This window comes from Lepidochelys kempii, chromosome 3 (genome assembly GCF_965140265.1).
Source record: "Lepidochelys kempii isolate rLepKem1 chromosome 3, rLepKem1.hap2, whole genome shotgun sequence".
Classification (NCBI taxonomy): Eukaryota; Metazoa; Chordata; order Testudines; family Cheloniidae; genus Lepidochelys; species Lepidochelys kempii.
Window position 1 is genome coordinate 142859518 of NC_133258.1, and position 18328 is coordinate 142877845.

The window sequence follows — 18328 nt, forward strand, 5'->3', positions numbered from 1 at the left end:
TAGTTGGCAAGAAGTGACTTACCCTCCAGAATGGATGGAAATCTCCTGTTCATTGTATGCCTAAAATCTGGTAAGGGAATAAGAAAAAAATTAACTATTCTCAACGAACAGTTGCACCAATGGAATGCATGTTTCTGTATTCTAAAGGTAACTTAGTCTTTAGTTAGATACTAACTAGTAGTGTGTAATTTAATTTCATTTAGTATTTTTCAGTGTTAGTCAAACACCACATTTGAGCTACTTTTATTTACAAATTTAGACACTTTTCTTGCCCATTCACTAGTGGGGATAGGCGCAAAGCCTGATGAGTCCCTCTGTCATCTGGCTCTTAGGGTTGTAAGAGTGAAAAGGCTTTCTTTTTGCCAAAGATACACAAAAAATTCTCCCTCCTAAAATCAAGGAGGTTGTGGAATCTAAGACTGTTTTAAGGAAGGGTTGAGCCAAGGAGCTTGCCTCAAGTTTATTACAAGTTCAAGCTTTGAGCATCCCTCAGAATTTGTTAGTCTCAAGGTGCCACAAGTACTCCTTTCCTCAGAAGAGTTTTTCTTCAACCTTTTTGATACTGGCTTGCTGCCTTCCTAAATGTGTCAGGAAGATCTTGGGGACTTGCACCAGCCCACAAACCGGTTAAGAAACAGTGCCTTAGAGCAGTGGTTCTCAAGCAGGTATCTGGGGGCCACAAGCAGGTTTCAGGGGGTCTGCCAAGCAGGACAAGTGTTAGACTTGCTGGGGCCCAGGTCAGAAGGTCAAAGCCCCACCACATGAAGCTGAACCCTAGGGCACTGAGCCCCATCACCTGGGGCTGAAGTCAAAGCCCGAGCAACTTAGCTTTATGGGAGCCCCTGTGGTGGTAATGTCAGCCCTGGTTTTTATAGGGCCGTGGAGTTTTTATAGCATGTTGTGGAGGGGCGCAAAGAAAAAGGTTGAGAACTCCTGTCTTAGATCTCTCCATCAATAACCAGGCACCTCCAGACAACTTCCCTTATTTGGCTGCAGATTAACTTTATCAGTGCCATCCTGGAAGCTGAAAATAGTGTCTCCATCCTCTGTGCAAACCTAAATTTGAGCCGATGTTATCCCTTAACATACCTAAAGTTTTGTACCTAATGACCTAAACTGGAGAGAGTCCAGCGAAGGGCAACAAAAATGATTAGGGGTCTGGAACACATGACTTATGAGGAGAGGCTGAGGGAACTGGGATTGTTTAGTCTGCAGAACAGAAGAATGAGGGGGGATTTGATAGCTGCTTTCAACTACCTGAGAGGTGGTTCCAAAGAGGATGGTTCTAGACTATTCTCAGTGGTAGAAGATGACAGGACAAGGAGTAATGGTCTCAAGTTGCAGTGGGGGAGGTTTAGGTTGGATATTAGGAAAAACTTTCACTAGGAGGGTGGTGAAACACTGGAATGCATTACCTAGGGCGGTGGTAGAATCTCCTTCCTTAGAAGTTTTTAAGGTCAGGCTTGACAAAGCTCTGGCTGGGATGATTTAATTGGGGATTGGTCCTGCTTTGAGCAGGGGGTTGGACTAGATGACCTCCTGAGGTCCCTTCCAACCCTGATATTCTATGATTCTATGACTACTACATCACCCACAGACTTCCCCCACAACCTGTTTTTTTTTTTTTTTCCTGAACTAGGATAAGATGATTCTTTGGCTATTCCTGCCTTCTTTTCAAAGCTCTTTAGTTCTACATAACTCCATTTTTGATCATCTGATCTAAATCTGACCTAGAGTAGAACTGCAACTCAGATGGCAACCGATCCCTAACATTCTGGTTGAAGAGAACAAGTGTATCTTTGCATTCTGACCTGCCCTGAAGCTATGCTATAAGTCACAAATATCTGTAGCTAGAACGAGAATTTTTTGGTTGATTTGGAAAGCACTCAGATACTATAGTAATTGGTGGCAGTATAAAACTTACAATCTCCTGGGAGAGCCTTAGCTCACAGTGAATCTGCTAAACCCTCTAGATCTGAGGGCTCATTTGATGTGAGCTAGGCTTTGTCTTGGGCAGAGTGAGGTTTCTCCAGGCCCTAATAAATCTCTCTCTCATAATTTATGTGCTATAGATTACTGCTAGGGGAATTCTGCACCACTGCATGCACACAGAATTCATGTCCCCTACAGATTTTTTTGCTTCCCCGCAGAAGCAGAACTTTCTGCCAGGGAATCATAGAACATCAGGGTTGGAAGGGACCTCAGGAGATCTAGTCCAACCCCCTGCTCAAAGCAGGACCAAACCTAACTAAATCATCCCAGCCAAAACCTCAAAGAAAGGACATTCCACCACCTCCCTAGGTAACCCATTCCAGTGATTCACCAGCCTCACTGCAACTTGAGACCATTACTCCTTGTTCTGTCATCTGCCACCACTGAACAGTCTAGTTCCATCCTCTTTGGAACCCCCTTTCAGGTAGTTGAAAGCAGCTATCAAATCCTCCCTCATTCTTCTCTTCTACAGACTAAACAATCCCAGTTCCCTCAGCCTCTCTTCATAAGTCAAGTGTTCCAGCCCCCTAATAATTTTTGTTGCCATCCACTGGACTCTAATTTTTCCACATCTGTCTTCTTGGAAGCTGCAAAAGCAGTCACATGCCCCTCCTCAGCAGTGCAGGTGCATCATTTCTGGTGCCCGAAGCAGCCAAGGGAGAGCTAAATCACCACTGTGGGTGGAGGTGGGGACACCCTGGCCTGTAGCTCCTACCCTGTGCTGGGAAGGATGGAACTTCCTCTTCCTCTGCATGGAGCAGCCACGGCTGGGTCAGACCAACCCCAAGAAACCTCCCCTGGCTGTATGAAGCTCCACACACCCCCTGCTTCCTGCCCTCATTGCTCCTCAACCATGGGTGGAGGGATCAATGTACAGGAAGCTGCCCCCCATATCTGCCCAACCATGCATCTAGACCCCCCCATATCCAGACCCCCCTGCTGGGCATCACCCTTTGCATCTGGAGCCCCCTGCACCCAGACCATCCCCACTGAGCCCCTGCACTTGAATCCCCACCTTGCCAACCCCCTGCACCCAGACTGCATCAAGCTTCACTCCCCCAGCACCTGCTCCCCTCTGCTGAGCCCCAACCACTTTCACCTGTACCCACCTGATAGTCCCCTTGCCCATGCACCCAGACCCCCGCATTGAGATGCCCAAACCAAACCCTCTCAACCCAAACCTGGATCCCTCCACATTTGGATCCTGCTGGGCTGAGCCTGCCTGCCCACACCCAGTATGCCTGGCACAGAGGGGCAGTCCTAGCCCCTGTGCTATGTCAAGGTCCTCACCAAGTCTGTGTCAGGCATGAGGGGAGCACGCACTGCAGGGTGATCTCCCACCTCCATGCCACCAGTGGCCTGTGCTCCCCACTACCATGCTGGAGCCTTCCCATCTATTGACAAAATTTGCAGAACTTTAAAATATTGTGTGTATAATTATTTTTTTGGCACAGAATTTCCTCAGGAGTCTAACAGATCTAATCTAATAGATGAACAATTTCTTTTTCACCAATAAAAATCTTTCAGCAACAAATGCTTAGATGACTTTTTTCCTACTTGAAACTTTGTCCCTGTCCTTGGAGTAAGGTTTTGGGGAGGTAATAATTCCACAACAGATTACTAATCAGATCTCATCTGTTAGGCCAAAAAGTTTGCCCGCCCCTGGTGTGAGGGCCACATCGGGTTTCAGAAATTGCATTGAGGGCCAGTTAGGGGATGCTGTGCCTCCCCAAACAGCCAGGCATGGCCCAGCCCCTACCCCCATCCAACCCCCCCCCCGCTTCTCGCCCCCTGACAGCCCCCCTCAGGAACCCTGCCCCATCCAACCCCGCCATTCCCTGAGGGCCCCCTTGGGATCCCTGTCCCATCCATCACCCCCCCCGCTCCCTGTCCTCTGATTGCCTCCCACTGCCCCATCCGACCCTTCCTCTCATTTCTGACTGCCCCCCAAGACCTCTGCCCCATCCAACCCCCGCTTCTCCCTGTCCCCTGACTCTCCCTAGCCACCCCATCTCCTTCCTGACTGTCCCCAGGACCCCTGCCCCCATTCAACCCTCCTGTTCCCTACCCACTGACCACTCCCCTGCCCTCTATCCCACACCCCCGCTCCCTGCCCCCTTACTGCACTGCCTGGAGTACCAGTGGCTGGCGCCGCTACAGTCGTGCCGTCCAGACCGCCAGTGAGCTGAGGCTGCGGGAGAGGGGGAACGGCAGAGGAGGGGCCTCCCGGGCCAGGAGGGTCCCGTGGGCCAGATGTGGCCCGCAGGCCGTAGTTTGCCAACCTCTGTGTTACATAGTTAAGATACAGACTGCTGAAACAGAAATTATTTCATGATGGTTCTATTCCCCCTGCACCTCACTACCTCAGGATACATCTAACCACCTAATAAGTCTCAGTCATGTACTATTAGGCTAAGTTCTTGGGACATAACCCAGTAAATTCTCTCTCTTCTTAAGCACAGTCTCTCCCTACCCCAGTATTGCATGCACAGTTGATTTCTTCACAACTACTCTGTTTACAGAAAAAGGCAAGAGAAAAAACAGGAAAATGAGAGTAGAAAAACGGTATGGACTGGTGTGAACATAAGTTTCAACTTTTTAATTTAGGGCATCAACATTCTGCTACCTTATCCATTCTCTACTAGTTTTTCACTTTTAGTGTAAGAAACGTTGGTACCCACTATCAGGAGTAATTTCTAAAACCATTTTATTACCTTGACTTGTGTCCATTCTGTAAAATAGTAAATACGCTCCAGCGACCCCAGCCACTTCCAAAAATAGAACTCCTTTGAAGATCTTTCTTGCAACAGGTTCCATGCCTAACTTTCAAAAATAGATTTGGATAAACACTACTATAAAGATGCTAATGTTTTCATTCTTGAACTAAAATTGTAATAAAGATACCATAAGAATTTCTGCTTATTCTTAAATCATTAAACATCTTCACCTTGAGTTCATCGGAGTACTGCAAGCGTGGAATGCGTCAAATATACTGACTAGGGATGCAACCAATAGCCACCGAAGTCCACGGGAGTTTCTATTGACTTCAGTGGGTGCTGGATCAGGCCCAAGAAGGAGCATTTAGCATATTACCTTGAAACCCTATAGATTTTTATTTTTTTCCTAGGTCCTTTGTATATATTTAAAACAAAATTTTACAAAAGTAACGCTCTGGATAGTTAAATATAAAGCTCAACATTTATGTGAGCCATATTCCCAAGCAAGGTTCCATGCATGATGTGACATCATTAGTTAGAGGTATGCTAGTCCTCACTGGACCCAAAGGTTTGGTACTGACCTGTGCCCCCTTCTGCTTGACTATTGGGGCCTCCACCACATACTGCTGCAATTGATGGCACCCTGAAGAGGTGGCTTGCCAGTCACCTTTAACATCTGGAATTTACAGCTCTGAAAACAACTGTTGCTTCAAGAGTTGGCTATTGCATGGTGTCTTTTCCCCCTCGGCCGGCTCCAGGCCCCCAACTAGCTCCCCTTAAAATCAATGCGGCAGACCCTACAGCTGTCAGAGAGCCGGGAAGGGAGTACAGGGTCTGTGCCAGCCGAGAGGCGCCCCGCAGCGAGCCTTCAGCCAACACAGGCGCTCGCGCTACGGCCAAGCCTGGCCACTCGCGGCCTTGGGATCAGGCCAGGGCTGCAAGTGGCCGGCCCAATGCCTAGCGCGCTGCAGGCGCCAGGCGAGGCCTGATTCGTCGGCAAAGCAAGGCGCCAGGGTCTGCCACGGGCGGCCCCATGGCGCCCCGGTCTGCCACACGGGGGAGCCCCGCCCGGAGGCCGCACAGCAGTTGAGACACGCAGCGGCCGGAAAGGCCGCGGGCAGGGGAGGGAGGAGGGGCAGGGGAATCAGGCGGGAAACCGCCCAGCGCGGAACAGGGCCGCTAGCGAGCAACCGGTAAAGCCAACGGGCACGAGAGGGGTTGGGAGCGCGGAGCCGGGAGCGCGCCCGCAGCAACTCGCCGGCGCCGCGTGAGAAACACGTGACCCTCTCCCCCCGCCCCCAGATCTCGGCGAGGGCACGTGAGCCGCCTGCGGGCGCGACGGGGTGGAAGGAAATGCGGAGGAAGACCCGCAACGCTGAATCCCCGCCCCGCACGGGGTTTCCAAGCCTCGCCCCTTGTGCTCACGGCCCCGACTAGCTCGCTCACGCCAACGGCAGCAACAAGCAGAGTGACCCGGAAGCAGAAGACAGATTCTACTTCCGCATCATAACTTGAAGGCTCGTTACGGTCACCCCTCCCCCCGAGTTCACCCGCTGCAGCGAGGGGCGCGCGGCCCAGCAACCAGCGGCCCTGCTCACAGCCCCGCGAAGCGGCAGCGGACAGCGCGCGCCCTCCCCCTCCCTGCGGCGGACATCGCGACTCGCCGCACGTCCGCTTACCTTATACCCTTGAGAGGGAAGGGACTCGCGCCCCGGCGCAGGCGCAGTCTGGTATTGCGCCCGTTAACGTGCGTGCGTACACAGCAGCGTAGAGGCTCGGTTTGGAGACGCTGGCCGTGCGCGCATGCGTACGACCGACTGCCCCCCCCCAACGATCAGTCTCCCCACAGCGTAGGGGGTTCTAAGCAGCCCCCTCCCAGCACAGCGCCACCTGCCGCTACCACGAGCGCCCAGCCCAGCCCTGCGCTGCCCAACCTGCCCCCTGCTCGGAGCCGCCCCCGCCCCCCTAACGTCCCCAAACATCCCGGGACCCCGCCCCGACCTGCAGCTCGCATCCCGGCCACACCCCGGTAGCCAGCACCTAGACCCCGCCCTCCAACGCGCCCCCCAAGCCTCGGCGCCGCCCCAGCCGCCTGCCCCGGGACTGCACCTCCAACACGGGCCAGACGCCCTGCCCTTGCCCTGGGCCTCGGCCCTCAACACCCCCCTCCCGACATCCCGTCCCCAACATGCCCCAACCACTCCAGCCCTGCTCCCAACATGCCCAGGGACCCCTCTCAACACTCCCGAACGCTCCAGCTGAGCCCCAGGCCAGGACCGCACCCTCAACATACTCAGGACACTGCTCCCCCCACCGTGCCCCAAACACCCTGCCTTGGGACCCTACCTCCAGTACGTGCCAATCACCCTGCCCCTGTGCTGTGGATCTGGCTCCCAACTTGGCCCAAAACTCTCCGCCCCTGGGCCAGGATCCTGTCTGCAACCCACACCAAACACCCAGCTCCAGGCTCTGCACTGGGATCCTGCCCCTAACATACTGCCCCTATGCCTGTGTCTCTCAGGATCAGATCCACTGATATTTTTAGAGCTTTTTTAAGTTTTCCAAGCAGTGAAGGATTCTTTTGTTTTGGAGGTCATTGTCCACAAACTGCACCTTCTGTTTTTTAAATATAGCAGGAAAGGGGAGCTGTGTTTGGGCATTCCCAACAAAGGAAGCACAGGACTGACAACACACAACTACTGCTGCTTTGACTTGCAGCTGGTTTTGCCCAAACAATGGTGACTAATACCTCAAGTAACCTGTAGAGGTCCATAGTTAGGTTTTGAAACTATAAAGGGAGTGAGGGAAGCATTTGTGGGTTTGAATGGGCCAGGAAAAGACAAAGCTCGTGCTCTGCCAGGCCTGGTGATGGCACCTGTGAATTTCCTTTCTTATAGGCAGCTGCTTCTATCAATAGAATAATGGAAATGGTGGCCCAGAGGCTTGGAGTGTACTGTACAGGAGATCTTAATATTTCACAAATATGTTAATCAGTAACACCCAAAGGAGTGCACCAGCTCATAATGCAGTCACAAAGATCACAGATTTTTCTCCCTTCTCAGTAAAATGTAGTTCAATGGCCTACAACCTTCTTTAGCTTGAGTTCAACTTCCAACCCTTCCTCAACATAGCCTTGAATATTATGAGATGCTGCTGACATACTTGAGAACTTGAGCAGGGGTAGATGGAGTTACTCTTGAGTGGATCCATTCCTTTCTTTGTAAGAGAGCCCAGAGAGTAGGATTGGGGAATTGTTCATTGACTGAGAGGGCTCTCTCTTGGGAGCCACTAGGAGAATTTGTAATTAAGTATGGATTAATGTCTTCCATATGCTAATATTACTCAGCAGTATATTTCAATATTTTCAGACTTTGCTGGTGTGATTGTAATAATGATCTGGGCATAGCTGAGGGCTCCTAGACCAGACTAGTATCATACTTACTGGGCAGAGAAACAACCAAAAGAAACTGTATTTTGTTTTAACATTTTTATAACATATAACAAGTGATGACTATTTCCCTCTTGCTCAATTATGGCTGTCATTCCCTGCTGCGTTCCTTCCACACCTACACATAGTCAGTGTTAGCCTCACTTCATTGCTCCCAGTCTGCCAGCAGGGTGCAATGCGATAGCCATGATCTCTTTGTTGGGAACACTGGGGCATGGCCACTAGGTAACTCGAGGGGATGGAAGACCACAAGTGTCAATGAAGCCCCCTCGCACTAGGCCCCTGTGTCCTTGGCCCCCCCCCTCCTGCCTGGAGGCACTCGCAGCAGCTCTGCGTGCTAGGCCCAAGTGTCCTTGGCCCCCCCGCCTGGAGGCACTCACAGCAGTTATGCTGAGAATCTGCAACAGTATGTTGCAGAGTCAGACTGCCTGAAACTAAGCAAGGCCAAACAGGGGAGATATGGAAGAACAATGCTGAATAAAGCAGCTTTATGTATAGTTTAACAAATGATACAGAGAATCAGGGAACTAGCTGGGAACTGGATTGGCTGGCTATATGGAGACTTGGGGCAGCTTGCTATTGGATAAGTATGCTGGGAAAAAAGGATGTATAAAAGCCTGTGTAACTTCCTGCTCTGTTGTGCAGGATTTGAGATTTTATTCTCCCTGTACCTTTTTGCAGCTGCAAATAAACTTTTCTGTTTCTCCACCCCGTTGTGATTATTGGGTGTAGCACACCGGGTAACGAACCACTCCAGCTGTTGTTCAGCCTCTCGGCACTGGGTGCCGGCAACATCTTCTCCCAACAGAAGGGGAAGGAGAAAGTTGCCATTGTGTGTTGTTCTCTGGTGGGCTTGGCTGCATCTCTACTGAGCCTGCCATTTGTGATACCCACCTGACCTTTCTTGCCTCTCATCTTTGACTGTAGGGCTCCCAGGGCCCCTGTTTTCCACAAAATGCATTAGTAGCTCAGTCCAACTGTGATTACAGCTCCAGGTGCTGAAAATAGACAATTACGGTACAAATCACACACTGCTGCTTGAAACCTCATCCTTCAACAAGGTTCTCAAGCAAGTGCCTAACTTTAAGCTTGTGAGTAGTTCCACTAGAGTGCGTGAAGCATAAAATTAAGAATATGCTTATAATGCTTAGATACAGATCTCTACTGCTTGAGCTAATGGAAAAGTCCCTTAGCTACTACTAGCAAGTCCCATATTCTCTGTCGGAGTCAACTGCTAAAGTGAAACTTGATTATATACATAAATCCAGTGCATTACAGAGGGATCTAAATCTTATTCTGGGCACCCTGGGGGGAAAAAAGCCCTGCTAAATGTAAGCGTTCAGCATTTTATTGTCTCTTTAGCATAAAAGGGGGACATTAATATACAATACCTTCCACTGTAGGCATTGGGATTTTAAGCTATGATGATATTTTAAACACTATTTTAAAGCTATGATGTTAGTTTTGCTTTCCTGGAATTAATTTGATTGTTATTCTTTATGCCTTATGCTTTTTATTGTACTGTCTTCTATTATCGTTATCCATAGACTTTACATCTGTTTCTTCTAAATCACTGATATGGGGCTGAAAAGCTTTCTTTAATTACAGAAATAGCTTGCTGCCAAAATAAAAACAACATTATATTGGTGTGAGAAGCTTGCTTCCTGTTAATGTTATATAAGGTTAAATTTAATATTTTGCCTCTCATTCTTACTGATTTGTCTCCTATACCTGTTTGTCTCAGTGGGCCCAATCCTGCCACTCCTATTGGTCTTCAGTGGTACTACTTATAAGAGTAAGCCTTACTTTTAGGACTAAGTGTTGCTGAATTGGACCCTTTCTCCAGACCCAGGAAGATGGAAAAGGAGGAGAGAAATATACCTGATTGGGTGGGGGTTTGCATATGGAGAACAACATGAGATATTTTGTTCTCAAGAAAAAAGGGAGTAGTGCCAGGATTTTTCTCCACCCTTCAGATCTGTCCATTTAAAGGCAATTGTTGTTCTAACACTGCAATTTCACTCAAAGGCAACAAACCTGGCAAAACAACAGAATAAAGTAGCTGATGAAATAGAGAAAGTGTTGTTACTAATTGTGATGGAAAAGTGACAGGACATATTGGCTGTTTTTGCAGAAGTTTAAGCTTTTCTTTAACATTTTTAAATTTCAAGTTGTTTTTGCCAGATATGGTTTACTTAGTGACTAGAAAACAGTCCAGACCAGAATATAGTATACCAATAGTCCATGTTCCTTTTTTCTGGTGGACTGTGGAGAGAAGCATTTTGAGACTGAAGAGATGGGGGTTTATGATTTTAAGAGATAATATGGATGTAAGAGAGGATCTCTACCTTGCAAAGGGGTCTGCAGAGGAGAACCTGTGCAATTTTATTTAATCTTTTGTTGAGAAACCTGTTACAATAGAATGAATAAATGATGTAATCCAGTTGGGGCCCAATCATAAAGACCTTACTGTGGGCCTAATTGTGAGATATGCTGATCATCCATGGAAGTTTTGCCTTAGTAAGGACTTAAGAAATTGGCTTGCAGTGGTTAAGGTAAATATCTCAACCATGAAGAGACAGGAAGCCAAAGCAGCGGAAATGGGACAAATACAAAATGAGAGGTGAGCTGAAAATGTGGATCTGATTTGGAATATCTCATAATTTAGGGATTTTGGGGATTGTAGGTTTTTTTGTCTGGCCTAATATGAGGATAAGGGCTATTTACATAATTTGGTTTGGTTTATATTTCAAACACCACTACAGTTTGGAGATATTCAGAAATTCAGTTAGTTTAATGAGCCACACCTGGTTCTATAGCTTTGTCTGCACTGGGGGGGATTTTTAAAAAAAATCCCCACTATTGCTAATACGAATGCAGCTTGTGATAAATCAATGATGGGAAATTTTAACAAGAGACAAGACATTGCTAATGAGTTCAGTGGAATGAATCTGCAACTCCCTGCAGGTTTCCAACACCTGTAACAGAGTGGGGCAGCTGGAGAATTTTGAAACCATGCAACAGGCATACATCAATGAAAAGGCATTTGTTAAGGGTTACATTGAACACAAGAGAAAGGAACAGAAAATATTATATATGTCTAATGTGGTGGAGTAACCCATTGGCAGCAAAACCTTATTTTTTAAAAAATGTCCTGACATTTGAGTGCTTAATCTCACAACCTTAACTAGCATTAAATGGAACTTTTGCATTTAATTTCCCAAGTTTTATAAAGGAAAAAATGGAGAGGATGGGCGTGTGTGTAAAGAACTAAAAGGAAAACAGGAAACTGCAATTTAAAACTCTGTCTTTGAGGTGCTAAGCTCCATTGATTCCCATTGGTATAATAACCAGAACAGGTGCTTAGCTCCTTTTCAGGATTGAGCCTAAAGAATCACAGGTTAGCTCTTAGGTCTAAGCATCTATTTACAGGTGTCTTTACCACATGAACAAATAGAGTCTAGCTATTTGGTAACACTATAAAAACAGGTGTCTGATTTCCGTAGCCAGTTTCTCAAATGTGTCTGATATGAGCCCAGTCTGGGAAGGAGCTGACTGTCCCATTCCCAGTGCTGAGCACCCACAACTCCCATTGACTTTATTGGGAGTTGTGGGTGCTCAGCACCTCAGAGGATTAAGCCTGATGAAAATTCTCACATTTGAATCTAAACTTCCCTTCATCTTCCAAAGCCTCACTGTTGTCATATTTCTTGTTATTTATTCAGGATCATGAAAGTTAAACTAAAGAAAATCTCACTATGTGAAATGTTTCCCACGTCTTGGGTATGCACAATAGAAGAAAAAACATTAACTGATGTGGAAAATCTTTATGACGTGTGGGGTGAAGGAAAACATAGATTCAGAAGGCAATACTCTCTGCTGTTAAACCAGATGTTTGAGAGGTGGTAGGGAAACTAGAGACTTGTATTTCAGGCCTATCAAGTAACGTCCTTAAGAATTTAATTTTTATTTGTGCATTGATGGTATGTGATGAGCAAGTGAGGGCATAGAATTGTAGAGAGTGCTGTTGGTGGTTCTAGTCTGCATTTAAATAAGGAGATGAATATCGCTTTATGAAGAAACAACAATAATAGTTGGCACTTCTACAGCATCTGCTATCTGGGGATCTCAAGGCACTGTACAAAGGTAGGGTGAATTCACCTCTGGACAGTGCCAATGCAAGGCAAGCTGATCACTTGAGACCTAGTGCCTGGTCTTCATTTGGCTTCTAGTGTTTAAGTAGGATTTAAGTAGTGCATAGGCCTTATATAGGGGTGAATTTCACCCATTCAGGGATTTAGCCTCACAACACCTGTTAAGCAGGGAAGTACAGTTAACTCTCTTTCACAGAGAATCACACTGAGGCAGAGATTATTATTTATAAAGCAGTGCAGGCATGTGTGGTGCTTTACTGGTGAATACAAAGATAAGATCTCTACCCCAATGGGCTAACGATGTAAAGCTAATATGAAAACACAAGAGGACAAGAGACTGAAGAGTGAGGAAGTTGGGGAGAAGAATGGAGAAGGAAGGATAACATCCTTTCAGGCCACAGTTTTTCACAGAAAGCATGAGGTTAAAGCTGTTTGCATCATGCATTTCTTGTTGTTTCTGGAATGCACAGGGGGATTTCTCAGAGTAAATTATGGCTCAGCCAACTCTGCAGCACCATCTCCATGGACCCTGAGGCAAACCTTCCAAGGGGATCTCCACAAGGACCAGGGGGATGATGCTATGGACCAAGGACACACATTGTTGTCACACCTTGCCAATCCTCTAGGGAAACGAGCATCGAATCATGCTGGTTACCTTTAGAGCAGAGTATTCATGGAAACCTCTGAAGAGGTGACTCCAAGGAGCAGAAACGGGTGACCTAACAATACAGTTCCATTGGAGCAACCCTATCAGGTAGCCAGAGAGGTGACAGGACAGGTGGTTCCAGGCCCAGTGCAGAGAAGGATTTGGACGATCCATGAGTGTAGTACCCCTTTTTATTTCTTAATAGGGGGTAACAGACACCCTCTCCCTGACAGAATTATCTGAGCTGCTTGGGGAGCTTCCTACACCCCAATCCCTTCCCGCAAGTTATTTCAGGGAAGGAGCTATGTCCCCCTTGTTTTTACTCTCTGTTTTAGAAATATTTTTTGAAAATATACAAATACATCAATGGCTAAATTCTATTCCTATTCTGCTCAGATACCATACCATAAGGGTCAAACTTACTGAGACCTACTGATGTCAGTAGGTCTCAGTAAGTTTGACCCTTATGGTATGGTATCTGAGCAGAATAAAGCCCAAAGTGCAGGCTGTCAAGGAGCAGTTTAGGATTTTGGTTTTTTTTTTTTTAAAGATTATATTGTATTTAGTCACGTGAGAGATCCAGTAAAATTATTTTCACATTGGCAAATTGTGATCAAAAATGCTTACAGTAACTATCCAAAAGAGCTGACATAATTGTTGCCATAACATAGAAAATGGGAATAAAAGGGGACAGCACAGCTACAGTTTCCAGAGGGAGAAAACAATAGTGGTTTGCACAATAACAGGCTGTAACCTGCAGTGGAAATTCACCAGGTCTAAGGTAACAATAGGGAGCAATGCCCCAAAGGGACAGGGAAGGATATTAATGATAGTAATATAGGCTTTTTCAGTCTTTCATTTTTATGACTCTTTGACCACAAGATCAAGCTTTAAAAGTGGCCAGAGACTTTATTATGGCCAACATTTTGAGCTTGCTTTTCATGTCTTACATACAAATGAAAATATTTAATAGCTACAGTACATTACTGGTTACAGAATGTTTGATTGTACTATCACAGTAGTTATCCCGGGAAATAAAAGATCTAAAAATTGCTAACCTCTCCCTCCCACTCCAGATACTGGTGTTTGTTTCGAAATCCTCAAGATACCGCTGCATCGTTTTTCCATTTCTTAAAGAACATCTCAGACATCCCCTGTTATAACTCCTGGGATGAGTTTTTCTCAGAGTTCATGAGTGGAAAAGGTACAATTACTATTTTTGAATGTATCTGAAAGATTAAGCAGCAGAAAAAAATGCTTTAGACAAAGTAAATGGGGCCAATATGAAAACAGCTGTGTAATGCTAAAATTAATTGATAGTTATTGTTGCAATTGAACTCCAGAATATGAGGAAAGTTCTAAGATAGTGCTGCTTCTGGGCATTATGTTGTCTCTTGAGTCATGAACTTGCATAGTAGTTTAATATCTTGGGCAAAACCTCTGCCAACTAGGGCCAGCTTCAAGCAAGATCTGATCAGAATCATAAGCGCTAGTGAAGACATTTCAGTTTCTGCATCTGGGACCAAACCAAAATCCCAGTTCTAAGCACTTCCAAAATGTAGGGAAGTTTAGATCTAGATAGAGATCTGGACTTGGCTGCTCAGAATGATGCCTAATAACAGCATATGTACTCATGGAAGCTAAAACAATAGTATAGATAGAGGAGTTCGTGCTTCAGGACATAAACCTCTAGCCTACAGGAGTCAGAGAGAAATCTTGCCTTCTCCATTGTACAACACTGCACAACTGAACAGATGTTCTGTTTATTTGCATGGGTATAACCTAAAGGCAGCAAAAGTGATTCTTAGTTAAAGAGAAACAAAAGCATAATTATTGAACATACAGGCTGAAGCTTGTTTTCTATCTCCTTTTCAGTCAACTGGGGTTCCTATTTTGACCACGTGGTTGCATAGAGCAAACACATTGAGGATGAAAATGTTATGATTATAACATATGAAGACCTGAAAGAGGTAAAGCTGTTGATACTTGGAGGCAAGACTTATCTGATCCTGTTCCTACTCAAGTCAATGGCAAAGCTCCTAGTGACCTCAATGAGATATGATGGCACCCAAAACATATTATAGCAACAAGTTGAGCATGGATACAAATCTGTAACACTTAGCATCAAGATGATATAAAATGCATTGTGTGTGAAAGTGTTATTAATACGTCGAGATCACACACCAGTCAAAAAGGGAACTCCTTTTTTCAGAGCAAACATGTTACCCCTTTCACTACACTGTTTTCAGAACTTGGCTTCTGGAGCAAAGCAAATAGCTGAATTCTTTGGATTCTCTCAAAGCAGAGCAGATTCAGTCTACTGCAGACAGGGGAAACTTCCAAGTGATGAGAAAAAAATCCCAGGAGATCTATGGCTCAGTTGGTCCGATTCTCTTCCGTAAAGGTAAATTTGTGTTTAAAAAAAAAAATCCAAGGATTGTCAATGATTACATTTAATTTAATTTTGACAGGAATCTGGAATAGGAGGCAATCAACCTTTCTTTCTTTCTAGTTATCTAGGTTAGAAATGGTTTGAGAAACACGGATGGTGCTTTTAGAGAGTCACTTGATATTTCCACATGGGTCAAAATCAATAAATAGACCACTTTGATTACCCTGTTTCCTTAAAGCATAGCACAGTCATGGCTTTCCCCAGCTCCCATTACAGTGATGGAGAGATTCCCGCAGACTTCTGTGGGAGATGGAACGGGCTCTAAAACTTGATTTAGGCCATTAAATCTCTATAGAATTTTCTTCTTGAGTTTCTTAGGCAACTACTGGGATTAATTATGGGCCTGAATCAAAATCTTGGATCTAAGCAACCTATAGGTTGACAAGTATCTTTGGAATGGATGAGACTACAGTCCCAGATCCATACATCCTCAGATTTAGGGGTATTCAAAATCTGGATCCAAATTTTGCAAGTGGGGACAATCTGTTCTTGCAGTTGCGAGTCATACTTATGAACTCTTTGGGCCTTTGCACTGCACCTTGCATAGTCTTTTTTACACCCGTGCAAATACAACCAAATCAGAACAAAAGCATTATATCCACTCTTTATACTCACCTTGTAGTGGTATAAATGACTATACAAGGTGCAGGCAATGGTGGATCAGGCCCTGTATGCACTTTTCCTCCTCTGAACAGATGTTTATTTCTGGCATATGAACATGCATTGTCCCCAAATACCATAATAAAGGAATCTGACATTCTTCTTTTAAATCTGTCCCTACAGTCATCACAGTCAAGGGTATCCTTTTCTTACTTTTGTTTATTCCAGGTGCTGTTGGAGATTGGAAGAACCTTTTTACTGAAGCTCAAAGCCAGGAAATGGATGCTAAATTTAAAGAGTGTTTATGGGGAACCAAGCTGAAAGCAAATCTGAAGTATGATGTGTACTGCAAGGCCTGAGAATGGTTACAGAAAAGTCTCACTTTGATATGTTTTTTTTAATTTTATTTTTTAAATATACTCTAAAAGGAATAGTTTAAATCAGGACGAATATCTCAGTTGTAATTTGTAACTTGTTAGTGTAAGATTAAATTTCTACTAAGTTTGGTTCTGTTGTATTATCAGAATACAGGCTTCAGTTCGGTAAACCGCTTAAGCACATGCTTAATTTTAAGCACCTGCTTCAATCCCAGTGTAGTCAGTGGGATTACTCATAAATTAAGCAAGAGTTTAAATGTTTTGCTGACCAGAGATAAAATTACTTGCACCACAATCACTTCTGTAATTTAGGACACCTAGATACCAGAAAGACTTAGCCAAACTGGGGAAAATTCATGGAAGAGCAACATAAGTGATCAGGGATTTATAAGGAATGAAATAGTGTAACTATGCACTGTGGAGCGTTGTATTCCCATTATCATAGTAGAACAGAAAGAGTGGAATTGATTAGGGTGCTTAAATAAGTAGGAATAATGGGATGACAGTGAGGAAAGAAATGTTGAGAGTGCATATCAGAAAACATTTCCTTAACCCTAACTGTGGAAGTGTCCCAACAGGTTTCTACAGCTTCTCATCACGTGCATGATTTTAAAACTAGATTGGAGAAAGCACTTGAGCATGTACTATAAAGAACAATTATATAGAGGCAGTGGGATGGATGAGACCTGCTCGGCTTTTTCCATCTCTGATTTCTATAATTCAAGGAGTTATCAGTCCATGCTCACTGATGAAAATAAGCTATGTTTCTAATATTATTAAAATGTACTTTGGGCCAGATTGTGCCTTTAGACACATACCCTCAAGAGTCATCCCACCAAAGCACAATTCCTCCCCTGCTCCACTTTTGCTTCAGGTAAGGAATAAATTACATCAGCCCTTGAAAGGGTGAAGTTTACTTCTCCCTCTTGCACCAAGCCAACTATTCCAGCCTGTGAGGGGGGAAAGGGGTAGAGCTAAGACTCCATCCCCTTATGTCCATTTTCTTGAAGCAGCAAGTATCTGAGGGCAGAGTCTGAGCTCCACAACAAAACCAGACCCAAGTTCTAGCTAGGCTGGGGATGGATGGGGCCTTATTTGCTCAATTGAGTAAGACAAGGGCATGGTCTAACCCTTTGCATATGCATTAATGTTGATTAATTGCATAGTACGCTACAGGCCTATAACCTTAAATGTATATTAAAGGTAATATATGCACAGTTGGTTTGTGAACTATCAATTCCATGTGATTAGTGCCATTGAGTTCAATGGGAGTACAGTAACTCCTCGCTTAACGTTATAGTTATGTTCCTGAAAAATGCGACTTTAAGCGAAACGATGTTAAGTGACTCCAATTTCCTCATAAGAATTAATGTAAATAGGTGGGGTTAGGTTCCAGGGAAATGTTTTTCACCAGACAAAAGACTATATTATATATATATATATATACACACACATGGTATAAGTTTTAAACAAACAATTTAATACGATACACAGCAATGATGATTGTGAAGCTTGGCTGAGGTGGAGTCAAAGGATGGAAGAGGGTGGGATATTTCCCAGGGAATGCCTTACTGCTAAATGATGAACTAGCATTCAGCTGAGCCCTCAAGGGTTAACACATTGTTGTTAATGTAGCCTCACACTCTACAAGACAGCACAAATGGAGGGAGGGGAGACAGTATGGCAGACAGAGACACACACCGTGTGTGTGTGTATGAGAAAGAGAGAGATGCACATTGCCCCTTTAAGCACGCTGTCCGCACTCTAAGTACTCTGCCTTTTTAAGTAGATCAGCAAGTTGAGACAGCAGCTGTGGCCAGCAAGCTCTCTCAGTCCTGAGCCCTGTCGTGTCCCCACCCTGCTCTATATGGAGAAGGGGTAAGCGGGAGGCAGGAGCGGGGGGGGGACACGCTGACATTAGCCCCCTCTTCCCTCTCACCCC

The 18328-nt window shown here is 45.2% G+C and overlaps 1 protein-coding gene and 1 pseudogene across 9 annotated transcripts in view; one reads left to right on the plus strand and one right to left on the minus strand.

The window, feature by feature from the left end:
• CEBPZOS (CEBPZ opposite strand) overlaps positions 1–6592 on the minus strand; it is a 30461-nt gene extending 23869 nt beyond the window's left edge. For 2 of the 9 annotated variants that reach the window (XR_012158172.1, XM_073338352.1), the window contains exons 1-3: positions 6389–6582; positions 4707–4811; positions 23–67 (exon numbers count right to left, since the gene is read on the minus strand). Coding sequence is in view for 3 of the 9 variants with exons in the window: in XM_073338352.1 (XP_073194453.1) it covers positions 23–67; positions 4707–4809 (148 nt within the window). In the remaining 6 variants the exon portion in view is untranslated. Of the gene's footprint in view, positions 1–22; positions 68–4706; positions 4816–4939; positions 5049–5290; positions 6124–6388 lie in introns of those variants that run through there. The other 7 variants (XR_012158175.1, XR_012158176.1, XR_012158173.1 and 4 more) reach the window with 7 other exon arrangements.
• A 4135-nt stretch (positions 6593–10727) lies between these two features.
• LOC140908812 (sulfotransferase 6B1-like) lies at positions 10728–16368 on the plus strand (annotated as a pseudogene).
• The last annotated feature ends 1960 nt before the right edge of the window (positions 16369–18328 follow it).